Raw genomic sequence first — 22,500 nt, 5'->3', positions numbered from 1 at the left:
AGCAAAATACAGGACTTTTGGCTGTTGGTTAGAAAGCAAACCAGATTTTTTGACTGCTTTTCACTCAGTAATGGTTTTCAGCTCTCCTCGCCTTTTCAAAATCTTTTTCCTCCTTTTTTTCCTAACTCCGTCTTCCATTTTGATGTTCTTGTGGATCTCGTTGGCTTTGCTGCCGCTCACAGTTGCTACGGAGAGTGAGTATACATTCTTCCAGCAGTGTATGCACATTTTGCCACGCATGCCTACTACTTTTCCTGATCATTACGATAGCAAGACTATTTCTTAAGCACAATATTCAATAAGCTTATATAAGAATTCTTGGCATATTTATTAGCCCACTCTCACGAGGAAAATGCATTCATTATCATAATTCATCAGAGTTAAAACTATGAATTCATGTTATCCATAATATTAATGATTAATTAGGTATATTAATACTAATCATGATGGCTAATACACGGATCTAGAATATGAAAATCAGCGATAAATCTTCAACATCGAAGCCATTGCATGAAATATCGGTTGCAGATATGTTATCTTGATTATTAGCCATTGTGCCCAGTTCATAAAACTATTTCTATTCATGTACTGAATCATGTCTGTATAACAGTGATTCAAATAATGATTTCTTTATTATTTAGCCGATTGGTATTTCACAACATTTGATATAGATTTAAGTCATCATACATTTTGTTCCCCAGACATTTTTCATCTCATTGAAATCCACAGATCCTTGCAAAATTTGTTTCATAAGTTCAAAATATCACTTCCATTAGCCGACCGAGAACCCCATTTTTACCCGGACTCTGAAAACTTCCAATTCCTTCTTGTATCAACCGCAACACACACGTGACCCCTGAATTAGCTGTAGCATAAACATGGTAATCACCCAGCTGCCTGAATAGCCTCGCCTGATCACCAAACAGCCCCATTCAGTCAAAATAGGATTATCTCTTCCTTGCCCACAACGACACGGTCTCATCGATCACTACCCATCACCTCCACAGACATTTGCTCACCGGATCAATCTCCCAGGGACTAAAATATGCTCTTGTTCCCTCCCTCTCCCCCACCCTCCTTTTATCCCTGTTCCCTTATTCCCTTCTATTCTCCCGTCTGTTTCTTCTCTTATTCCTCTCCTGTCTCTATCTGTCTCTCTCTCTCTCTCTCTCTCTCTCTCTCTCTCTCTCTCTCTCTCTCTCTCTCTCTCTCTCTCTCTCTCTCTCTCTCTCTCTCTCTCTCTCTCTCTCTCTGTCCCTTGTTCCATCACTCGCCTTTTTCCCCTTCTCTTTTCCCTGTTCCTGACCTCTCCCTATCCTTTCTGTCACTGTCTCTTTCTCCCCCTACCCTCTCCTGTCCCTCCCACCCATTCACTCACTGTCCCTTTCTCCACCCCCTCACCGTCTGTTCAATACTCCCTTTCTCCCTTTCCCTTTTCCGTTATTTTGCTTTCTTTTTTCTCCCTTATCTCCCGCTATTCATCTTTTCTTTCCCTGCCCCTTTCTCCTCTACATCGTCTTTTCCCTGTTCCTCTCCTCTATTCTCTCCCCATCTCCACTCCGTTCTTTCCCTGCTCATATCCATTTTTTTTCTAATTCTTTTCCCTTCCTTCGCCTTTTCTCTTCCCCTCCACATCCCTCTCTCCCTCCTCTCACTCATTCTACTCTAATCCCTTTCCCCCCCTCCTTCCCATCCTACCTTACTCTCCCACCCCACTCCCACCACCCAAACCACTCATTCCTTCCTCTCCCTCCCCCTCCCACCTCATCTTCCTACCCACCACCAAAACCACTCCTTCCCTCCCACTTCCTCTTCCTCTCCCCCCCCTCTCCCTCTCCCATCCCTCCCCCTCCCACCTCACCTTCCTACTCACCACCATCCCCGTTTCTTTCTCTCCCTCCATCCCCTCCCACCCCACCCTCCCGTTCCCCTACCGTTCCACCACCTCAGAGCTTCCGTGGGGCTCGTGCAACAACTGGTGGAACACTGAGACCTGCGTGTCCCCGTACGCCCGCAACAGCCTCGAATGCTGGGACGAATCCTACAACTCCACCGCCAACGAGACCTTCTGCACCGTTGGCAACCTTACGAGGGTCAGCGTGTTGAACATCACCGATCCCGTCAAGGAGTATTGGGAGTAAGTGGGAGTTGGATATTTTTATTTTTTTCATTCATGGTAGTGGTTTTGTTGATATTGTATGCGCGTTTCTTTCTCTCTCTCTCACTCTCTCTCTCTCTCTCTCTCTCTCTCTCTCTCTCTCTCTCTATATATATATATATATATATATATATATATATATATATATATATATATATATATAAATATATGTCTCTCTCTCTCTGTTCTCTTTTACCTTGTACTATCCATATTCTCTCTTTTTCTTTTCGTCTCTTCACTTTCCTCCTAAGTCGCTTTCACTCTCTCATTCTCTGTCTAATTTTACATCTCTCTATCTATCTATGTGTGTGTATATGTCTGTCGGCTGATATGTATATTTAGCGAATATTATATCTATATATATATATATATATATATATATATATATATATGTATATATATATATATATATATATATAGAGAGAGAGAGAGAGAGGGGGGGGGGGAGAGAGAAAAGAAGGAGTGAGAGAGAGAGTGGAACAACAGGTGCACTCAGACTCCTGTACACGAAAAGTTTAATTCCCGGTAAGACCTCTTCACCAAAACTTTCTAGAACGTCCTTCAATCTCCTAAGACGATGCAATAAACGATTGTTTTCCAATAGAGGGACAGTCCACAAAACACCACAGGTTAAGTTTGCCTTTTGGAATACGAGTCAGAAGAGCCGAGGCTTGCTGAAAGGTTAAAACAAAACCAAATTTAAAATCCCGCCAAAACCTCCATTTTCGGCATCCCGCCCAAACGTAGAAATCTCCTGAATGCAAGTGATTCTAATCCCATCAAAACACATTCCTTCTAGAGTAATATACAATCGTCTGCCTAGTCATGATCAACAAACTCTCTTTCATGTAACAACCGTCGTCTTTTTTCCCCTATATCCGCCCAAAATCGCGCGGTCTAAACCCTGTACGTTCTTCTCCACAGAAAACGGGCTCTGCAAATTTCCGAAGGCATTGATCACCCAGGCACCGTCCGCTGGGAGTTGGCCCTGACTCTCCTCCTGGCTTGGATCCTCTGTTACTTCTGCATCTGGAAGGGAGTCAAATGGACTGGAAAGGTAAGGAAGCAGCCGCCGTTTGGACGGATAGGGTAGAGAGCAAAGCGAGGGAAGGAGTGAGAGGAAGAGAGAAAGGGGGGATAAAGAGGGAGGGAATGTGACCATCCTCATTAAGGGAACCGAGGAAGAAGAAAGGGAAAAGATCTGAGCTGGTAATTTGCGCGGGGGTAATGAGGAGGAGAAAGCGGGGATTGGGGGACGCGAAAGGAGACTGTGTGTGTGATTGTGCAGGGTCGTTACCTTCACCAAGGAGAGGGCGAGCAGGTAAAATCCTCACAGTAATCCCTTATCCGTTCGTGGCCAAGATGATCGCCTGGAAGTAGAGTTTCCCCTCAGCCCCTGCGACGTGCACGAGGGGACGAATGAGTGAGTACTAAGGGGTCTCATAAAGCCCATATGATATATCTTTCGAGCTTCGGAAAGAAGAGAAAAGGGAAAAGAAAGAATCTATCCCAATTATCTTTCAGAATTTAAAAAAAGGAGAGAAAGATTGTGAAAAACAAAATTAATATGACAAATACAACAACAGTCAAGCAGCTCGTTCTGTCATGGGCGTGATGTAAACCATTAGTGTGGTTATGACGCGACAAGGGCGTGGAGGAATGGGTGTTGTTATTCCTGTGCTAATTGGCACTTCCCGCGCGCCAAGGCATTTGCGAACCATATCATAATTAGCTTTTCTCGCGAAGAGAATAGGGGAAGGTTAAGGAAAAGGGAGAGAAAGAGGATCAGGGAAAGTGGCTAGTTTGGGAGAGTGCGATAAGAGGAGGTATTAATGGCGTTTATGCTGCCATTAGTCTCTCTTTCTTTCTTTCTTTCGTTGTCTTGTTCTGGGTCTATCTAATAATCACTGTCTGTATGTGTGTGCGTGTTATATATATATATATTATATATATGTATATATATACATATATATATATATATTATATATATATATATTATGTATATATACATACATATATATATATATATATATATATATATACATTATATATATATATATGCATATATACACATGGTTTCGTGTATGTATGTATATATATATATATATATATATATATATATATATATGTGAATATATATACATATATACATGTATATACGTACATACACACACACACACACACACGCACACACACACACACACACACACACACACACACACACACACACACACACACACACACACACATATATATATATATATATGTGTGTGTGTGTGTGTGTGTGTGTGTGTGTGTGTGTGTGTGTGTGTGTGTGTGTGTGCGTGTGTGTATTTATATAGACATATATGATTGTATGTGCATATATATATATATATATATATATATATATATATATATATATATATATATATATATATATATATATATATATACACACTTATATATATACATATATACATATGTATACATATATACATATGTATACATATATACATTTGTATATATGTATATGTGTATATATATACATGTGTGTGTGTGTGTGTATATATTACTTCGCACAGTGGTTCACAACCATTTATATTCTGTGGCCCCGACCAATATGTAATAATCTCCATGGCCCCGTTCAATGTCTGTCATCTTTTCAGAATCAGTTATTACTAGTTATGAATTGTGTACTAAGACAAAAAAGAAAAAAAAAATCCAACTTATTGATAAGTGAGATATAATTGTATGTCCTGTGGGTGAGATAAAAGTCTGTTCAAGTTTCATATTGCTCCAGAAAGGACATCGTGCCCCCCCCCCATCTAGAGCTCTGGCTTAGACGGTAAACAGGTTGAAAAGGGATAAAAAAAAGTTTTTTTTTTTTCTTTCTTTTCTATTCTTTTCTTTACGTGTCTGGTTGCGAGTGTGTTCGAGCACTCTTGGTTGTATGTGTACGTGTGAGCTTTGCCATTCGTTTGTGTATGTTATGCACATGTGTTTTAGTTTTGTTTTACAGTGACATTTATGAATGGATTTTTCTGTATATGTGACGATCTTAAAGCCCATCAAAATAGTTAGGAAAAATACTGCTCGAGGCCACTGCTCCCTAGAAATATTGACGCGTATATACCTACAAAACACATGTTTACAGAATAATCTCCATCAAAACTATAATTACAAAAAAAAAAAAAAAAAATCACACACAAATATGGTACATAAAGAGCACTCGCAGACACTCTCTGTTGCCCCTCGTTACCGTGGCCGAGTGGTTAGGGCGCCAGGTTCGAATCCGCGATCGCGAGTTCGAATCTGAAAAAGAAAGCAAAAAATTCTCCCTCTGATTGCGATTTCGCCCGAGAATGACCACATGGAGAGCGCCCGGGAGGAAGAAAGCAAACTGCCCAGTTCGATATCAGTTTTTCTCCTGCTATGTATTTATGAATGATTGTGTGTCTGTCTCAGACTGAGCCATTTGCAGCTGATGGTAAAAAAGATGTGTTGGATGTCAAGACGAATCCTCATTCTGCAGTGTTTCGCTTATGCTAAATCTAGCTTATTCTGGCGAAAAATATCTGCGAGTCGAGTAGAGAAAGTGGTCTATAATTAGATGACTTGTCAGCTAGCTTTACCCATGTATAAGAACTGCAATAACAGCAGTGACTTCTAATTGATAGTGTACTTGACTGTGCTTATCAGTTATCTATTTCCCTTGTTTGAAAAGCATGCTGGTAACTTAATTTGATATTTTTTATCATTATCATACTAGTGCTTATTACCATCACAATAAAAAATCTTAGTGTAGGAAGTCAAAATAAGCCCTCATTCTGCCGTTTCGCTTTCGCTAAAATAACTCATTCTGGTGGAAAATATTGGCGGGGATTATAGTCTGAAACAACAATCGCGTAGAACAAAGGGTCTTTTATTAGAAATTTCGTCAGCTAGTTTTACTGATGTAAGAATTGCGATTTCTGTAGTGTTTTTAAACTGGTAGGGTACTTGTCTGTGCTTAGGATATAAACCAGTGGTTCCGAACCTTCTCTATTCTGTGGCCATAACCTCCACGTCTGTCATCTTTTCTGTTATTGCTCGTTATAGATAGTGAAATTGTTCCATCAGCTATAAAACAAAACAGTACCTGGGAAGATTCCAATTTATTGAGAGGTGAGAGATAGTTATATGTAGATTCTGTATGGTGACACAAAATCCAGATTTATTAAAAGCCATAATTTTCACTCTGCTCCATGGCCCCCTAGAAAGTATCCCAGTGCCCCTTGGTTAGGAACCCGTGGTTTGGCATCTACCTCTCTATATATCTATCTATCTACCTCTGTTTTCAGCCTACCCGACTGCCTCTCTATCGTTCTCTTTTTCTATTAATTAATCTTTTTATTTCTGTCTATCTGTCTATCTACATCTGTCTTTCTGTCTGTATATATTTCTATGTATATCTATCAATCTATATATAAAGTATATCTATCTATCTATATCGATCTACCTATCTATCTATATTCAAACACACACACACACATACATACACACACATACAGACACACACATACACACACACACACACACACACACACACACACACACACACACACACACACACACACACACATATATATATATATATATATATATATATATATATATATATATATATATATATTTAATATATGTATATATATATATATATATATATATATATATATATGTGTGTGTGTGTGTGTGTGTGTGTGTGTGTGTGTGTGTGTATGTATGTATGTATGTATGTATGTATGTATCATCGGACACATCTGCCTGGTGACGCACACCTATAAACTTAAATATCATTACTTCCTCTTTAATCTAAAGTTCATGCACGAAGATCGTCCCTTTGGCCCACGAGATGTGGCTTTGTGTGTTCGTTTCTTGTTAATAGGCGTATGGGCGTGTATACTTGCGCAATCATAAAGACACACACACACACACAAACACAAATACAAACACAAACACAAACACACACAAACTCACTCACTTACACACACACACACACACACACACACACACACACACACACACACACACACACACACACACACACACACACACACACACACACACACACACACACACTAAACCAACCCAACCCAAACCAAAAATCAAAATCAAAACAAAAAAAAAATCCCACATACCTTAAACCTATAAAAAAATAAGAAAACAAAAACGACGAAGCATATCCCAAATTCCAAATTCCGCAAACGTTTTTATCAAATGTTCACAAACGTTTTCCTCTCCTCCAGGTGGTGTACTTCACGGCCCTGTTCCCGTACGTACTCATGGTCATCTTGTTCATCCGTGGCGTGACTCTTCCGGGCGCCATGACAGGCATTCGCTTCTACTTGATCCCTGACATCGCTAAGCTGGCGGACATCACGGTAAGAGGTCTTTTGGTCTCATGGGGGGCTGGGGGCTTTGGGTTCTGGTCTGGGGTCTGCTTCTCTTCTGTGGGTCTGGCCTGGGTTCTGCTTCTCTTCTGTGGGTCTGACCTGGGGTCTGCTTCTCTTCTGTGGGTCTGGTCTGGGTTCTGCTTCTCTTCTGTGGGTCTGGTCTGGGGTCTGCTTCTCTTCTGTGGGTCTGGTCTGTGGTCTGCTTCTCTTCTGTGGGTTTGGTCTGGGTTCTGCTTCTCTTCTGTGGGTCTGGCCTGGGTTCTGCTTCTCTTATGTGGGTCTGGTCTGGGTTCTGCTTCTCTTCTGTGGGTCTGGTCTGTGGTCTGCTTCTCTTCTGTGGGTCTGGTCTGGGGTTTGCTTTTCTTCTGTGGGCCTGGCCTGGGTTCTGCTTCTCTTCTGTGGGTCTGATCTGGGTTCTGCTTCTCTTCTGTGGGTCTGGCCTGGGTTCTGCTTCTCTTCTGTAGATCTGGTCTGGGTTCTGCTTCTCTTCTGTGGGTCTGGTCTGGGGTCTGCTTCTCTTCTGTGGGTCTGGTCTGGGTTCTGCGTCTCTTCTGTGGGTCTGGTCTGGGTTCTGCTTCTCTTCTGTGGATCTGGTCTGGGTTCTGCTTCTCTTCTGTGGATCTGGCCTGGGTTCTGCTTCTCTTCTGTGGGTCTGGTCTGGGGTCTGCTTCTCTTCTGTGGGTCTGGTCTGGGTTCTGCTTCTCTTCTGTGGTTCTGGTCTGGGTTCTGCTTCTCTTCTGTGGGTCTGGTCTGGGTTCTGCTTCTCTTCTGTGGGTCTGGTCAGGGTTCTGCTTCTCTTCTGTGGGTCTGGTCTGGGGTCTGCTTCTCTTCTGTGGGTTTGGTCTGGGTTCAGCTTCTCTTCTGTGGGTTTGGTCAGGGTTCTGCTTCTCTTATGTGGGTCTGGCCTGGGTTCTGCTCTCTTCTGTGGGTCTGGTCTGGGTTCTGCTTCTCTTCTGTGGGTCTGGTCTGGGTTCTGCTTCTCTTCTGTGGGTCTGGTCAGGGTTCTGCTTCTCTTCTGTGGGTCTGGTCTGGGTTCTGCTTCTCTTCTGTGGATCTGGTCTGGGTTCTGCTTCTCTTCTGTGGGTCTGGTCTGGGGCCTGCTTCTCTTCTGTGGGTCTGGTCTGGGTTCTGCTTCTCTTCTGTGGGTCTGGTCTGGGTTCTGCTTCTCTTTTGTGGATCTGGTCTAGGGTCTGTATCTCTTCTGTGGGTCTGGTCTGGGGTCTGCTTCTCTTCTGTGGGTCTGGCCTGGGTTCTGCTTCTCTTCTGTGGGTCTGGTCTGGGTTCTGCTTCTCTTCTGTTTGTCTGGTCTGGGTTCTGCTTCTCTTCTGTGGGTCTGGTCTGGGTTCTGCTTCTCTTCTGTGGGTCTGGTCTGGGTTCTGCTTCTCTTCTGTGGGTCTGGTCTGGGTTCTGCTTCTCTTCTGTGGGTCTGGTCTGGGTTCTGCTTCTCTTCTGTGGGTCTGGCCTGGGTTCTGCTTCTCTTTTGTGGGTCTGGTCTGGGTTCTGCTTCTCTTCTGTGGGTCTGGTCAGGGTTCTGCTTCTCTTCTGTGGGTCTGGTCTGGGTTCTGCTTCTCTTCTGTGGGTCTGGCCTGGGTTCTGCTTCTCTTCAGTGGGTCTGGTCTGGGTTCTGCTTCTCTTCTGTGGGTCTGGTCTGGGGTCTTCTTCTCTTCTGTGGGTCTGGTCAGGGTTCTGCTTCTCTTCTGTGGGTTTGGTCTGGGTTCTGCTTCTCTTCTGTGGGTCTGGCCTGGGTTCTGCTTCTCTTCTGTGGGTCTGGTCTGGGTTCTGCTTCTCTTCTGTGGGTCTGGTCTGGGTTCTGCTTCTCTTCTGTGGGTCTGGTCTGGGTTCTGCTTCTCTTCTGTGGGTCTGGCCTGGGTTCTGCTTCTCTTCTATAGATCTGGTCTGGGTTCTGCTTCTCTTCTATGGGTCTGGCCTGGGTTCTGCTTCTCTTCTGTGGGTCTGGTCTGGGGCCTGCTTCTCTTCTGTGGGTCTGACCTGGGGTCTGCTTCTCTTCTGTGGGTCTGGTCTGGGTTCTGCTTCTCTTCTGTGGGTCTGGTCTGGGTTCTGCTTCTCTTCTGTGGGTCTGGTCAGGGTTCTGCTTCTCTTCTGTGGGTCTGGTCTGGGTTCTGCTTCTCTTCTGTGGGTCTGGTCTGGGTTCTGCTTCTCTTCTGTGGGTCTGGTCTGGGTTCTGCTTCTCTTCTGTGGGTTTGGTCTGGGTTCTGCTTCTCTTCTGTGGGTTTGGTCTGGGTTCTGCTTCTCTTCTGTGGGTTTGGTCAGGGTTCTGCTTCTCTTCTGTGGGTCTGGTCTGGGTTCTGCTTCTCTTCTGTGGGTCTGGTCTGGGTTCTGCTTCTCTTCTGTGGATCTGGTCTGGGTTCTGCTTCTCTTCTGTGGGTCTGGTCTGGGTTCTGCTTCTCTTCTGTGGATCTGGTCTGGGTTCTGCTTCTCTTCTGTGGGTCTGGCCTGGGTTCTGCTTCTCTTCTGTGGGTCTGGTCTGGGGTCTGCTTCTCTTCTGTAGATCTGGTCTGGGTTCTGCTTCTCTTCTGTGGGTCTGGTCTAGGGTCTGTTTCTCTTCTGTGGGTCTGGTCTGGGGTCTGCTTCTCTTCTGTGGGTCTGGTCTGGGTTCTGCTTCTCTTCTGTGGGTCTGGTCTGGGTTCTGCTTCTCTTCTGTGGATCTGGTCAGGGTTCTGCTTCTCTTCTGTGGGTCTGGTCTGGGTTCTGCTTCTCTTCTGTGGGTCTGGTCAGGGTTCTGCTTCTCTTCTGTGGGTCTGGTCTGGGTTCTGCTTCTCTTCTGTGGGTCTGGCCTGGGTTCTGCTTCTCTTCTGTGGGTCTGGTCTGGGGTCTTCTTCTCTTCTGTGGGTCTGGTCAGGGTTCTGCTTCTCTTCTGTGGGTCTGGTCAGGGTTCTGCTTCTCTTCTGTGGGTCTGGCCTGGGTTCTGCTTCTCTTCTGTGGGTCTGGTCTGGGTTCTGCTTCTCTTCTGTGGGTCTGGCCTGGGTTCTGCTTCTCTTCTGTGGGTCTGGTCAGGGTTCTGCTTCTCTTCTGTGGGTCTGGTCTGGGTTCTGCTTCTCTTCTGTGGGTCTGGCCTGGGTTCTGCTTCTCTTCTATAGATCTGGTCTGGGTTCTGCTTCTCTTCTATGGGTCTGGCCTGGGTTCTGCTTCTCTTCTGTGGGTCTGGTCTGGGTTCTGCTTCTCTTCTGTGGGTCTGGTCTGGGTTCTGCTTCTCTTCTGTGGGTCTGGTCTGGGTTCTGCTTCTCTTCTGTGGGTCTGGTCTGGGGTTTGCTTCTCTTCTGTGGGTCTGGTCTGGGTTCTGCTTCTCTTCTGTGGGTCTGGTCTGGGTTCTGCTTCTCTTCTGTGGGTCTGGTCTGGGTTCTGCTTCTCTTCTGTGGGTCTGGTCTGGGTTCTGCTTCTCTTCTGTGGGTCTGGTCTGGGTTCTGCTTCTCTTCTGTGGGTCTGGTCAGGGTTCTGCTTCTCTTCTGTGGGTCTGGTCTGGGTTCTGCTTCTCTTCTGTGTATCTGGTCTGGGTTCTGCTTCTCTTCTATGGGTCTGGTCTAGGTTCTGCTTCTCTTCTGTGGGTCTGGTCTGGGGCCTGCTTCTTTTCTGTGGGTCTGGTCTGGGTTCTGCTTCTCTTCTGTGGGTCTGGTCTGGGGCCTGCTTCTCTTCTGTTTGTCTGGTCTGGGTTCTGCTTCTCTTCTGTGGGTCTGGTCTGGGTTCTGCTTCTCTTCTGTGGGTCTGGTCTGGGTTCTGCTTCTCTTCTGTGGGTCTGGCCTGGGTTCTGCTTCTCTTCTGTGGTTCTGGTCTGGGTTCTGCTTCTCTTCTGTGGGTCTGGTCTGGGTTCTGCTTCTCTTCTTTGGTTCTGGGGTTCGGGTTATTTCGCTAGCTCCAGTCTTTGGGTCTGGGTTCTGGGTTTCTGCTGTGGATTCAGGTCAGCAGTTCTGGTCTCCTCACTGGTTCTGGTAAGAGGATAATTTCTTCAATGATTCCGGTCTCTCTGTGTCTTCTCTACCTTTGGTCTGCCTATCTGATCTCTCTTCTTTGGCTCTGGTCTCTTGAGTTTCTTCTGTGTCTCTGGTCTGTATATCTTCTCTCTGGGTCTTTTCTATGTCGTCTCTGGTCTGGGTCAAACAGCATGCCTGGCAACTCATAGGCACACCACATACACCATCCGGACCTCATAGCATTTAACTTTTGTAACATTTATTTGACATTGCCCAAGAAACAGTATGAGTCATTTTCAAGCATTACATACATACAATGTGTAGTTCCAAATAAGTGTTGAAAGTAGTGTTTTGTTGAGCCATAATAGCTACCACCTATCATACCCTCTCTCAAGAGGAATTCTGTAGTGGCAAAAAAAAAACATAGATGCATTTATCACTCATTCATATTGAAGTTTTTGCTGTAAATATAACACAAATAGGGAAATGGGCACCTTGGTCCTATTGGGCATCATTGGAATTGCTCTCAGGGCATCAGTAAACCTTTCATGCCAACATTCTTATTTTTTTCTCGGCATCATTAGGTCATCATTAATCCTCTCAGGGGCATCGTTAAAGATTCTCTCGGGACATAAAACCTCTCATAACATCATTAAACCTTCCAGAGCAGTTTGCCAAATTATATCACGATCAGATTTATTCGCTATCCATGATGCTGCTATGAGTCTGTACGAAGTTTTATATTTAATAACAGTGGTCATTATCTTCCCAGAGTATATTAGATTTTGTTCAACATGTCAAGAGTACTGAAATAGGTTCCGGCAAAGTTAAGTCTATCAAAGCCTACTACATTTACGGATCCCCAGCCATCCTTCACCCCTCGCATTTAATTAATCGATTTCCTCCTTCATTTGCTAAGTCAGCTGACATATTACGAACCTTTATGAGTCTGTAACCTTTCACATGGAGCTGCTTCAAGTCCAAAGTAAAGTACACACATCAACTGCCTCGTACTTTTTGGCAACTAAATCCTAGTCCCCACCCGTTATTGAAAGCATTTTTTGGGTCGATTTCGCGGTGTACATTGTTACAGGAGGTACAGAGGGTGGTGACTTGGTATAACTGATGAAATTATTATTACATTTCAGTCTTGTGATGCTTGTCAGGAGTCATTTTTTCTTGGCCTTTCACTTTCTCTATCTTACGAGTCATCTTTTCAACTGTCTAACAAATCATATACAGTTTTTCTCAATCCATTCTACGGTTGATCTAAGGCGTATAACATTACAAAGAATACCTTCAAAATACATAAACCTTCAGACATGTCACCCCAATTCTGCGCTGATGGTGGACTATAGTTTATCTCTCTCAAAGAGGAATAATACCATAACCTGTCTAGACCTGGTCACCCTCAGTGTAATGGTCATGCAGAAACCTTCATCAAACTAAAGTTCGTTATCATGTGAACTGCACCATCCGAAGATTTACATAACAACAAAGGTTTAGTGGAGTTCTGAAACACCCCGCGCATAATAGTCCTTCCTTTGCCATAATTCCAATAGGCCATCCACTCTATTTATTGATACCTACCCATTAGGCCCCAAGTGACATGCATATATTCATATACACATACATACATAAACACACACACACAAATATGTATGTATATATGTATATATATATGTATATATATATATATATATATATATATATATATATATATATTATATATGTAAACACACACACACACACACACACACACACACACACACACACACACACACACACACACACACACACACACACACACACACACACACACACACACACACACACAGACACACACACACACACACACACACACACACACACACACACACACACACACACACACACACACACACACACACACACACACACACACACACACACACACACGCACACACACACACACACATACACACATACACACACACACTCACACACACACACACACACACGCACACACACACACAACGTTTTTTTTTTTTTATAGTTGTATGTTTATTCATCTTTCTTCTGGGTCTCACATTTTATAGGTATTATCATATACCAGTTCGTATTCTTTTTCATTGTAGGATTTTGTCTAATTTTCTCTCGAATTTTTATTTTCTTTGCTATGCCTTCTATTTTGCTTTTATCTTTCAGTTCTTCGTCTTTGATTATTTTTCGTTACGTTTTAACCTGCGTTTCCCTTTATTTCGGGCCATTATCATTTGTTGTTACGATCTTTCTTTGTTATCGTTATCATTTATGACACTCGTCTCTATGTTATCATTCTTATCTTGAGATTTAATGCCTGTCTCAAACTATAGATAAATCATTATGTTATTTTCTCCTTCCATTCTTATCTTTCTAACTCGTGTTTAATCCTTATGTAACATTTCTTAGTAACATTCATTGATATCGTGTGACAATCATCCAAATAATTTTACAAACTTTATTTCATTATATCCATCACTTTTTCTCTTTTTTTCTTTTTTCTTTTTTTCTTGCTACCTCTGTTCTGAATATGTCTTCAATATAAATATTTCGTATATTGAATTCATATAGATATAGAAAGGGGTTATTTACCTGTACCCCAAGAGATAGGTAAATGTAGTAGCAGAAGGCCACATAAAAGGTAATAGCAGAAGATAAATAGAATGTGGATGGAGGTTGTCAGTGCCAGGAGTCGTCGACAGGATCCAGGATGGTTTTTGTCCCACATTAATGGCCGATGGAGATGATTCTTGCTTATTACTGGCCCTTTTAACGTCGTTGCTTCTTTTAGCATTGTTCCTCTTAACATTGTTGCTTTTAACATCTTAATATTGTTGTTGCTATTAATGTTGTTACTTATTTTAACATTGTTCCTCTTAATATCATTGCTTCTCTTAACATATTGACATTGTTGTTCCTATTAATATTGTTGCTTCTTTTAACACTGTTATATCTATTCACATTATTTCTTCTTTTGACACTGTTGCTCCTCTTAACATTGTTACCTAATATCATCGTTTCTTCTCTGAACACTGTTACTTCTTTTGACATTGTTGCTTCCTTTAACATAGTTGCTCAAATTAACACGTTCCTCTCGACACTTTTTTACATTGTTGCTGCTTTAAACATTGTTACTCCTATTAACACTGCTGTTCCTTCCAACACTGTTACTTTTTTTACATCGTTGCTGCTTTAAACACTGTTGCTCCTATTAACACTGCTGTTCTTTTTTTTTACATTGTTGCAGCTGTAAACATTGCTACTCCTATTAACACTGCCGTTCCTTTCAACACTTTTTTTTTTTTTTTTTTACATCGTTACTGCTTTAAACATTGCTACTCCCATTAACACTGCTGTTCCTTCCAACGCTGTTACTTCCTCTAACAAACGTTCCCTTGTCGCCAGGTGTGGGTGGAAGCGGTGTCACAGGTGTTCTGGTCCTACGCTCTCGTGTTGGGCTCGCTGATCGCTCTCGGGTCCTACAATAAATTTGACAACAACTGTTATAAGTAAGTTGTCTTCATTTAGCATGACTGTTCTTGTAGGTATTTACATATATGCACACATACGAATGAGCATAATTGCGGAGACACATAGCCATGCTGATTTTATTGTTTTACTATTATTGTTATTTTTATTATTTTTTATTATTGTTGTATAGTTATTATTACTATTGTTGTTGTTTTTTTATCATTACTATCATCATAAAATTCATACCCATGCGAAACACGTTAACCCAAATTCCGTACGATTTAGTATTAGTATTAGCACTTAAATATTATTATCCTCCCCTTTATCCCCTCTCCTTCATCACCCTCTCCCTTCCTCCATTCTCACCGTCTCACCTCCGCAGGGACTCGCTCATCCTCTGCACCATCAACTCCTGCACGTCCTTCTTCGCCGGCTTCGTCATCTTCTCCGTCGTCGGGTTCATGGCGGAGGCGCAGCAGAAGTCCGTAGCTGACGTGGCCGCTTCAGGTAAGGGAGGGGAGGGGGTCTTGTTATAGCTTTTCTTTTCTTTGTTCTTTCTTTCTTTGTTTTTATTTTTTCTTTCTTGCTTTTTATTCTTTCTTTCTTGCTTTTTATTCTTTCTTTCTTTCTTCTCTTTTCCTTTCTTTTTATTCTTTCTTTCTTTTTTTTCCTTTCTTTCTTTTTTTCTTTTTTTTTCTTTTTTAATCATTTGTCGATGTGGGAATTTACTGGCTGCGATAGAGAAACACTGAAAAAATGTCTTTTAAACAATCTCCTTTTGTTATTTGGCCAATTCCGAGGAAACAACAAACAAATACAAATTATTTCTTCGATATTACACTGCCTTCAAATAAGAAACTTTAAACTTGAGTATATATGAGCCTCTTTAAATAGGTACTTCATACTGTATATTCTCTTTAACGTCTTCCAAGTAACGTAAAAGAAACAGTAAGTGATAATTGTTAATGACGTCAACCACTTTCTCTTTCTCTTAGAATATTATTTTATGCGTCAATAGATCTTCCACCACGTCAATATTTCTAAAAAAAAAAAAAAAAACAAAAAAAAAAGAATAAGAAAAAAAAAATAAAAATAAAATTCTGCTTATAATTGTTAAGTACTCCACTCTTTTGAATAAGAAACCTCATTGCTGGGGTATAACGATTAAACACCTCGGTTCTCCCTTTAAAAATTTGTCATATTCTGTTCACTTATTAAGAATTCACGATATTACCTCCACATTCACTTTTAAAGATCATTTAATTTTTTGTTCCTGCGTTATCATCTCTCAATTAACCTCTAAAAAAACATCTCGTCCTTTGCTCTGAATGTTTATTTCTTCCACTATTCTACAAGAACAAAATATTCTTTTAAAAAACAAAAACAAATAAAAGCAGAAAAAATGCTAATGATATCAACTTACCAACATTAACCACCCCTCTTACCTTCCTCCCGCCCTTGCCCCCTCCTGCAGGACCCGGTCTGGCGTTCTTGGCGTACCCGACGGCGGTGCTGCAGCTGCCCGTGTCTCCCCTGTGGTCCGCGCTCTTCTTCCTTATGGTACTCATGCTTGGACTCGACTCTCAGGTGAGGCTTTTGAGTGTTTGTCCCCGGGGGGTTCTCTCTCCCCATGGCGGGTCAGAAGAAGAATGGTTCGTGTTTATCTATGTCATGCAGGAGTTTGTTTTGGTTGGGGTCATGGTAGCTGGATTAGTTATGGCAACAACGATAATGATTGTGATGTTCAAGTTAATGATAAGAAAGATGGTGACAAGTGAAATAGCAGAGGTAATAATCTTAATAGTAATAGGAGGTAATTATTTTAGAAATTAGAATAATGATAAGACCAAGATAATTATGAAAAAATATATGACTTACAGTAACATTAGTGATAAGTGATGAAATAACAAACAATGAGAAAGAATAGTTAAAATAAAAATAATAAGAAAGAATAATTAAAATCAGTAGTATAACAAGCTATATTACGATTTTGTATGGATATAAAAAGATAAATAGAGATAAAAAAATATATATAGATAGATAGATAAACATATGTTGAAACAAGCAGATTATTTTCCCATTTGACACAAAAATAAACTAACATACCCTTTTATTCCTCACTCGTATTCTGTTCTACAAAAAGTTCTCTCCTCTCCAAAGTTCTGCACGATCGAGGGCTTCATCACGGCCGTGTCTGACGAGTGGCCAAAATACCTGCGCAAACACAAGGAACTCTTTATCCTGATCGTGTGTGTCCTTTCCTACCTGGTCGGCTTGTCGTGCGTCACGGAGGTAAGTGGTGGAGGTGGAGAGGTAGATGCAGGTGGGGCTGGAGGTGATAGATGCAGGTAGAGGAGGTAGATGGAGGTGATAGATGGAGGTGGAGGAGGTAGATGGAGGTGGAGGTGAAATTGAAATTGAAATAATTTATTTGGTCATATAACTTATTTACAGAGTTAGTAATTTTATACAGAATGTACAGGGTATGACCGAGCTTTTTGGTTATGGGTATAACCTTAAAAAGCTCAACACGAAAACATAAGATTGACAAAAAATATTTACAAAACAAAATGACCTAATGATAACTGAACATTAACATGAGAATAAGACATATATTGCATAAAATAGTCTGGTAGATGGAGGTGGAGGAGGTAGATGGAGGTGGAGGTGGCAGATGGAGGTGGAGGTGGCAGATGGAGGTGGAGGAGGTAGCTGGAGTTGGAGGGGGTAATGGTGGTAGATGGAGGTGGAGGAGGTAGAGGTGGTAGATGGAGGTGGAGGAGGTAGATGGAGGTGGAGGTGGAGGAGGTTGAGGATGTAGATGGAGGTGGTAGATAGAGGTGGAGGAGGTCATGAAGGTGGAGGTGAATATGGAGGTGGAGGTAGTATTGTAGAAAGAGAAAGAAGAATATTCGGTTGAGGAGGAGAAGGATGATGCCAGCGAAGACGATGACGAGAAGTTAAAGGGGAAATGGGTAGGTGAGGTTGAACTGGGAGTGTTAAAGTGAAGGGTAAGAAGGATAAATAGAGTTAATAAATTACTTTGTTAGCCTAATGATTTGCTAGTCCAGTCAGTCGGTTTATAGAGTTATATAGTATTAATCTCAAAACATCTTCGGGTGTTAGAGATACGAGCCTACAGATATTTATCACCTCTAGACAAAATTAGCAAATAAAACTAAACAATTAAACATCATATCATGAAACGAGCACCAACACATACATTTAACGAAGACCACTCACGCTTCAGTATTATTAGCATCAACCTGTATACTCATATATCACATATTATTTACATCACGTTTTATTTACGTCACGTTTTCTTTACATGTGTTATTTACGTGTGTTACTTACGGCACGTTTTATTTACGTCACGTATTTACGTCACGTGTTATTTACGCCACGTTTAATGACATCACATTTTATTTACGCCACGTGTTATTTACGTCACGTTTTATTGACATCACGTTTAATGACATCACATTTTATTTACGGCACGTGTTATTTACGTCACGTTTTATTGACATCACGTTTAATATCACATTTTATTTACGCCACGTGTTAGTTACGTCACATTCCATCGACATCACGTTTAATGACCACATTTTATTTACGTCATGTTATTGACAACGTTTTGTTCACGTCCCGTTTTATTTCCGTCCCCCCTCTGACGCCCCCCTTCCTCTTCCAGGGCGGAATGTACGTGTTCCAGGTCCTAGATACCTACGCCGCCTCCGGAATGTGTCTCATCTCCCTGATCATGTTCGAGTGCCTGGCGATCAGCTGGGGCTTCGGCGCCGACAGGTGGTACGACTGCGTCAAGGAGATGATCGGATATTACCCCTTCTTCTGGTGGAAGTTGTGCTGGAAGTTCATTACGCCCATCACTTGCTTCGTGAGTCATTCGTGGGCGTTTTGTGTTTTGATGTTGATTCTTATTTTATTATTTCTATTATTCTTGTTATTATTTATGTTATCATTGCTTTTGTTATTAGCATTAGCATTGTTAGTGTTATTATTATTGTTGTTTTTATTATCATTATTATTATCATTATAATTATTATTATTGTTATATTATGTCAGCCATTTCAGAGAATCCCGGAAATACAATTCATAATACTCAAATGTACTTCCATCTATCCTTCTTTCCATTCTTTCTTCTTTCCTTCCTTCCTTCCTTCTATCTATCCATCTATTTTCCTAACTTCCATCCTTTATTCCTTCCATTCATCCATTTATTCACCCATCCACCCACCCACCCACCCATCTATCCACCCACCCATCCAGCCATCCACCCATTCATCCACCCACCCACCCAAACATCCATCCATCCATCCATTCGTTCTTCCATCCTCCCTCCCGTCCTTAACTAATTCACAAATTCTTCCAACCTTCCCACGTAACCGAACCCCTCACAAAACGCCCTTTTCCCCCCCAGAGCGTGTTCATGTTCAACGTGGTGATCTGGTCTCCTCCCAAGTACGTGAACTACGAATTCCCCGGCTGGACCCACTTCGTCGGCTGGCTCATGGCGCTGTCCTCCATGCTGTGCGTCCCGGGCTACGCCATCTACAAATTCATCACCTCCCCCCATCCCGGCACCTGGAAGGAGGTAGGTGGCGGAGGCCGAGGTCACGTGACCCTCCCGTCTCGAGGTGTCCGCTTCGTTCGATCTTGAGACGCTGAGGAGGTTTCGGCGCCTCATTCAGCCGAAAGAAAAGAGAAATTGATTTATGTTATATATATATATATATATATATATATATATATATATATATATATATATATATATATATATATGTATGTATGTGTGTATGTATGCATACATATACATGCAGTCATACATACATACATACACATATTTATGTATATACATGCTTTAAAAATATATATATATACATATATATATATATATATATATATATATATATATATATATATATATATATATATATATATATATGTTTATTTATATATATATATAAATGTATACATATATAGATATAAATATAAATGTGAATATAAATATGAATATATAGATGAATAAATTAATACATATATTTTTTTAAATTTTAATATACAGATACAAATATATATATATATATATATATATATATATATATATATATATATATATATATATATATATATATATGTGTGTGTGTGTGTGTGTGTGTGTGTGTGTGTGTGTGTGTGTGTGTGTGTGTGTGTGTGTGTGTGTGTGTGTGTATGTGTGTGTGTGTGTGTGTGTGTGTGGTTATATATATATACACCCACACATACGTCTAGATATGTAGATAGATGTCTGTATATATGTATGCTTTGTTCCGCCAGATGCTTCTTTCTAACTTGTCCCTCGTGTCGTTGCAGAGACTATTAGCAATCACAAAGCCGGAACTGGACTTGGAAGCCTTGAAAAACAAGTACACCAGCGCCAGCATGCAGGAGGCCACCGCCGTGTAGAGCCCCCGCCTGATGAGCCCGATAAATCCCACACACCTCCGCGTTATTGCTGCTTAGTAGGGGGACGACTCCGAGGGGGTCAGGGATGTGCGTTTCTTATTATCCAGCTCCTCCTCCTTCTGGATTCTGCAAGCGTTCTTTGAGAGAGAGACAGAGAGAGAAAGGGAGGAGTCTTCGTGCTCGCTTCGTTACGGACTCGGCCGTGAAAAGGGTGCTCCAGAATTTTCTTTTCTTCTGAATTACTGTTTTCTTTTTTTTTTTATCGTTTGGTACTCTCCTGCGTTGCACTTCCTTTCGCGCTCTATCCGGTTTTCTGTTTTTCCTCGAGGGTCACACGCTGCCATTATCACTGTGCGGATGTCTGCAGGTTCCAAAGCGATCTGCACGATGAAGTGACATGAAGTGAGGTGTTCCCTTGGATGGAGGAATTTCGGATGCCGTAGAAATTGAGGACCACCCGTCAACACCCACAAAAGGACACCAAATGTACACCTTCACCGACTCCCTTGCACAATCCCCCTTCAACCAAGACACACAACCCTCCCTACCACCACGTCCTTCCCCTCCCTCCTGCTCCTCCTCCGTCCCCCCCTACTGGCGGCTTGTAAGGGCACGTTCCCCTCGAAGAAGCTGGAACCACCTCCGGACGCCGTGTCGCCGCTCCGTTGTGCCGCTTCTCACCATGTTCTCCGAGGAGTAGACGAGGAACCAGCTTTACTCTCATCCTCGTGGGGATGGCAACAGCATCAGGAAAGGCAGCATCCCCACGCGTTGTCGGGGCGTCAATCTTGTTGTTCGTTTCTGTTGTATTTTCATTTGTTTGTGTTCTCTCTGGTGGGCGTTATCCAGGTCCGGGTTAGGAGACTTCGGTTATATTATCATATCATAAGATGTTTGGTATTATTATAATTATTATTATTTTCTTTTTTCTTTTTTTTGCTTTGTATTTCCTGTTGTTGTTTTTTTTAGTTATTATTAAAATGTTTTGTCTTTTTGTGTGAGAGAAAATGTGGTTGGTATATATATATATATGAGCGTTTTGACGAAATATAACTGATTATCTGTTGTTGCCATTACCTTGGGAGTTTTATCTAGCATTTTGAAGGCTGTAGATACAATAAACAAATTGTTGAATATTGTGGATAATTTATTTAGGACGCTGAGACAATATTAAAGCAAAAGTTGTATGCCCCCATGTTGGTACTCTTGACTATGGTACTACGCTGAACAGGGGGTTATTGTTCTAACGCTGCAGAAATGCATTTTTTTCTTCAGATTATATCGATGTTTGTGAGATGGTTTGTCGGTCGCCGTCTGTGCGGCTGTTGTATTTTGATGTTAAATAATTATCAAGAATATCTATGTCAATTTGAATTTGTAAAGGGCTTCCACATTGTCTTCCAATTTAGGATACTTTTACATATCAAACGAGATAATCCTAGACATGAATGTAACTGAAAACTTATTTTAGTCACGCAGTTGTAGTCTGACCTGTTGGAACTGTTGAGGTAACTGTTTACCTTCTTTTTGGGGCCAAGGCAATTAGTGCCGAATGGTTCTTCCACTCGTTAAAGCATAGTCTTTGACCTTTTAGCACCGGACCCCCGCGCGGCCCAGCGATAAGGTCAACCTATTGGTGTAGTAAGATGTGAATGACGACCTTATTAAAAAAAAAAAGTTGTCTGTGGAGTTCAACACTTAGCATCGTTTTTCTTGTTGTTGGTCCTGTCTTCACTTTAGAACACAGTAGTTTGTATGCGAGCAATAACATCACCTCTTTTTAGCCGTTTGGTCTCCCCAAGCCCCTCCCCCTCCCCTGCTCTAACCCCTCCCTCCCCCCTGTGTGCCCTCCTGTCTACCAGTTATCTCTTCTGAAACTCCCCAACGTTGTCAGTGGTCTATCGGAAGCTTCTCGAACATTTTTTTTCCTTTTTGTCAGCAAATTTTGACTCAAAATTACGACTTTGAAAGACAATCCGTGAGTCACAGTTACGGGAGTGTCCTACTTCCCCCTCCCCTCCCCCTCCCCCTCGTCGCCCCTCCCCTT

The 22,500-nt window shown here is 41.9% G+C and overlaps 1 protein-coding gene across 1 annotated transcript in view; it reads left to right on the top strand.

Annotated features, from left to right (window-relative positions):
* Nucleotides 1-22,500, top strand: part of Gat (GABA transporter) — a 68,333-nt gene that overhangs the window by 43,880 nt on the left and 1,953 nt on the right. The window contains exons 5-14 of the mRNA XM_027352560.2: nt 1,951-2,137; nt 3,083-3,215; nt 7,426-7,560; nt 14,925-15,028; nt 15,373-15,497; nt 16,465-16,577; nt 17,151-17,282; nt 18,682-18,885; nt 19,429-19,602; nt 20,361-22,500. The exon at nt 20,361-22,500 is cut by the window's right edge and continues 1,953 nt beyond it. Of these exons, the coding sequence (XP_027208361.1) occupies nt 1,951-2,137; nt 3,083-3,215; nt 7,426-7,560; nt 14,925-15,028; nt 15,373-15,497; nt 16,465-16,577; nt 17,151-17,282; nt 18,682-18,885; nt 19,429-19,602; nt 20,361-20,453 (1,400 nt within the window). The 3' untranslated portion in view covers nt 20,454-22,500. The remainder of the gene's footprint in view (nt 1-1,950; nt 2,138-3,082; nt 3,216-7,425; nt 7,561-14,924; nt 15,029-15,372; nt 15,498-16,464; nt 16,578-17,150; nt 17,283-18,681; nt 18,886-19,428; nt 19,603-20,360) is intronic.

Source organism: Penaeus vannamei, chromosome 23 (assembly GCF_042767895.1).
Source record: "Penaeus vannamei isolate JL-2024 chromosome 23, ASM4276789v1, whole genome shotgun sequence".
In the NCBI taxonomy this organism is placed as follows: Eukaryota; Metazoa; Arthropoda; class Malacostraca; order Decapoda; family Penaeidae; genus Penaeus; species Penaeus vannamei.
Note: the sequence above shows the minus strand (reverse complement) of the source record. Positions and strands in the feature narration are given on the sequence as shown.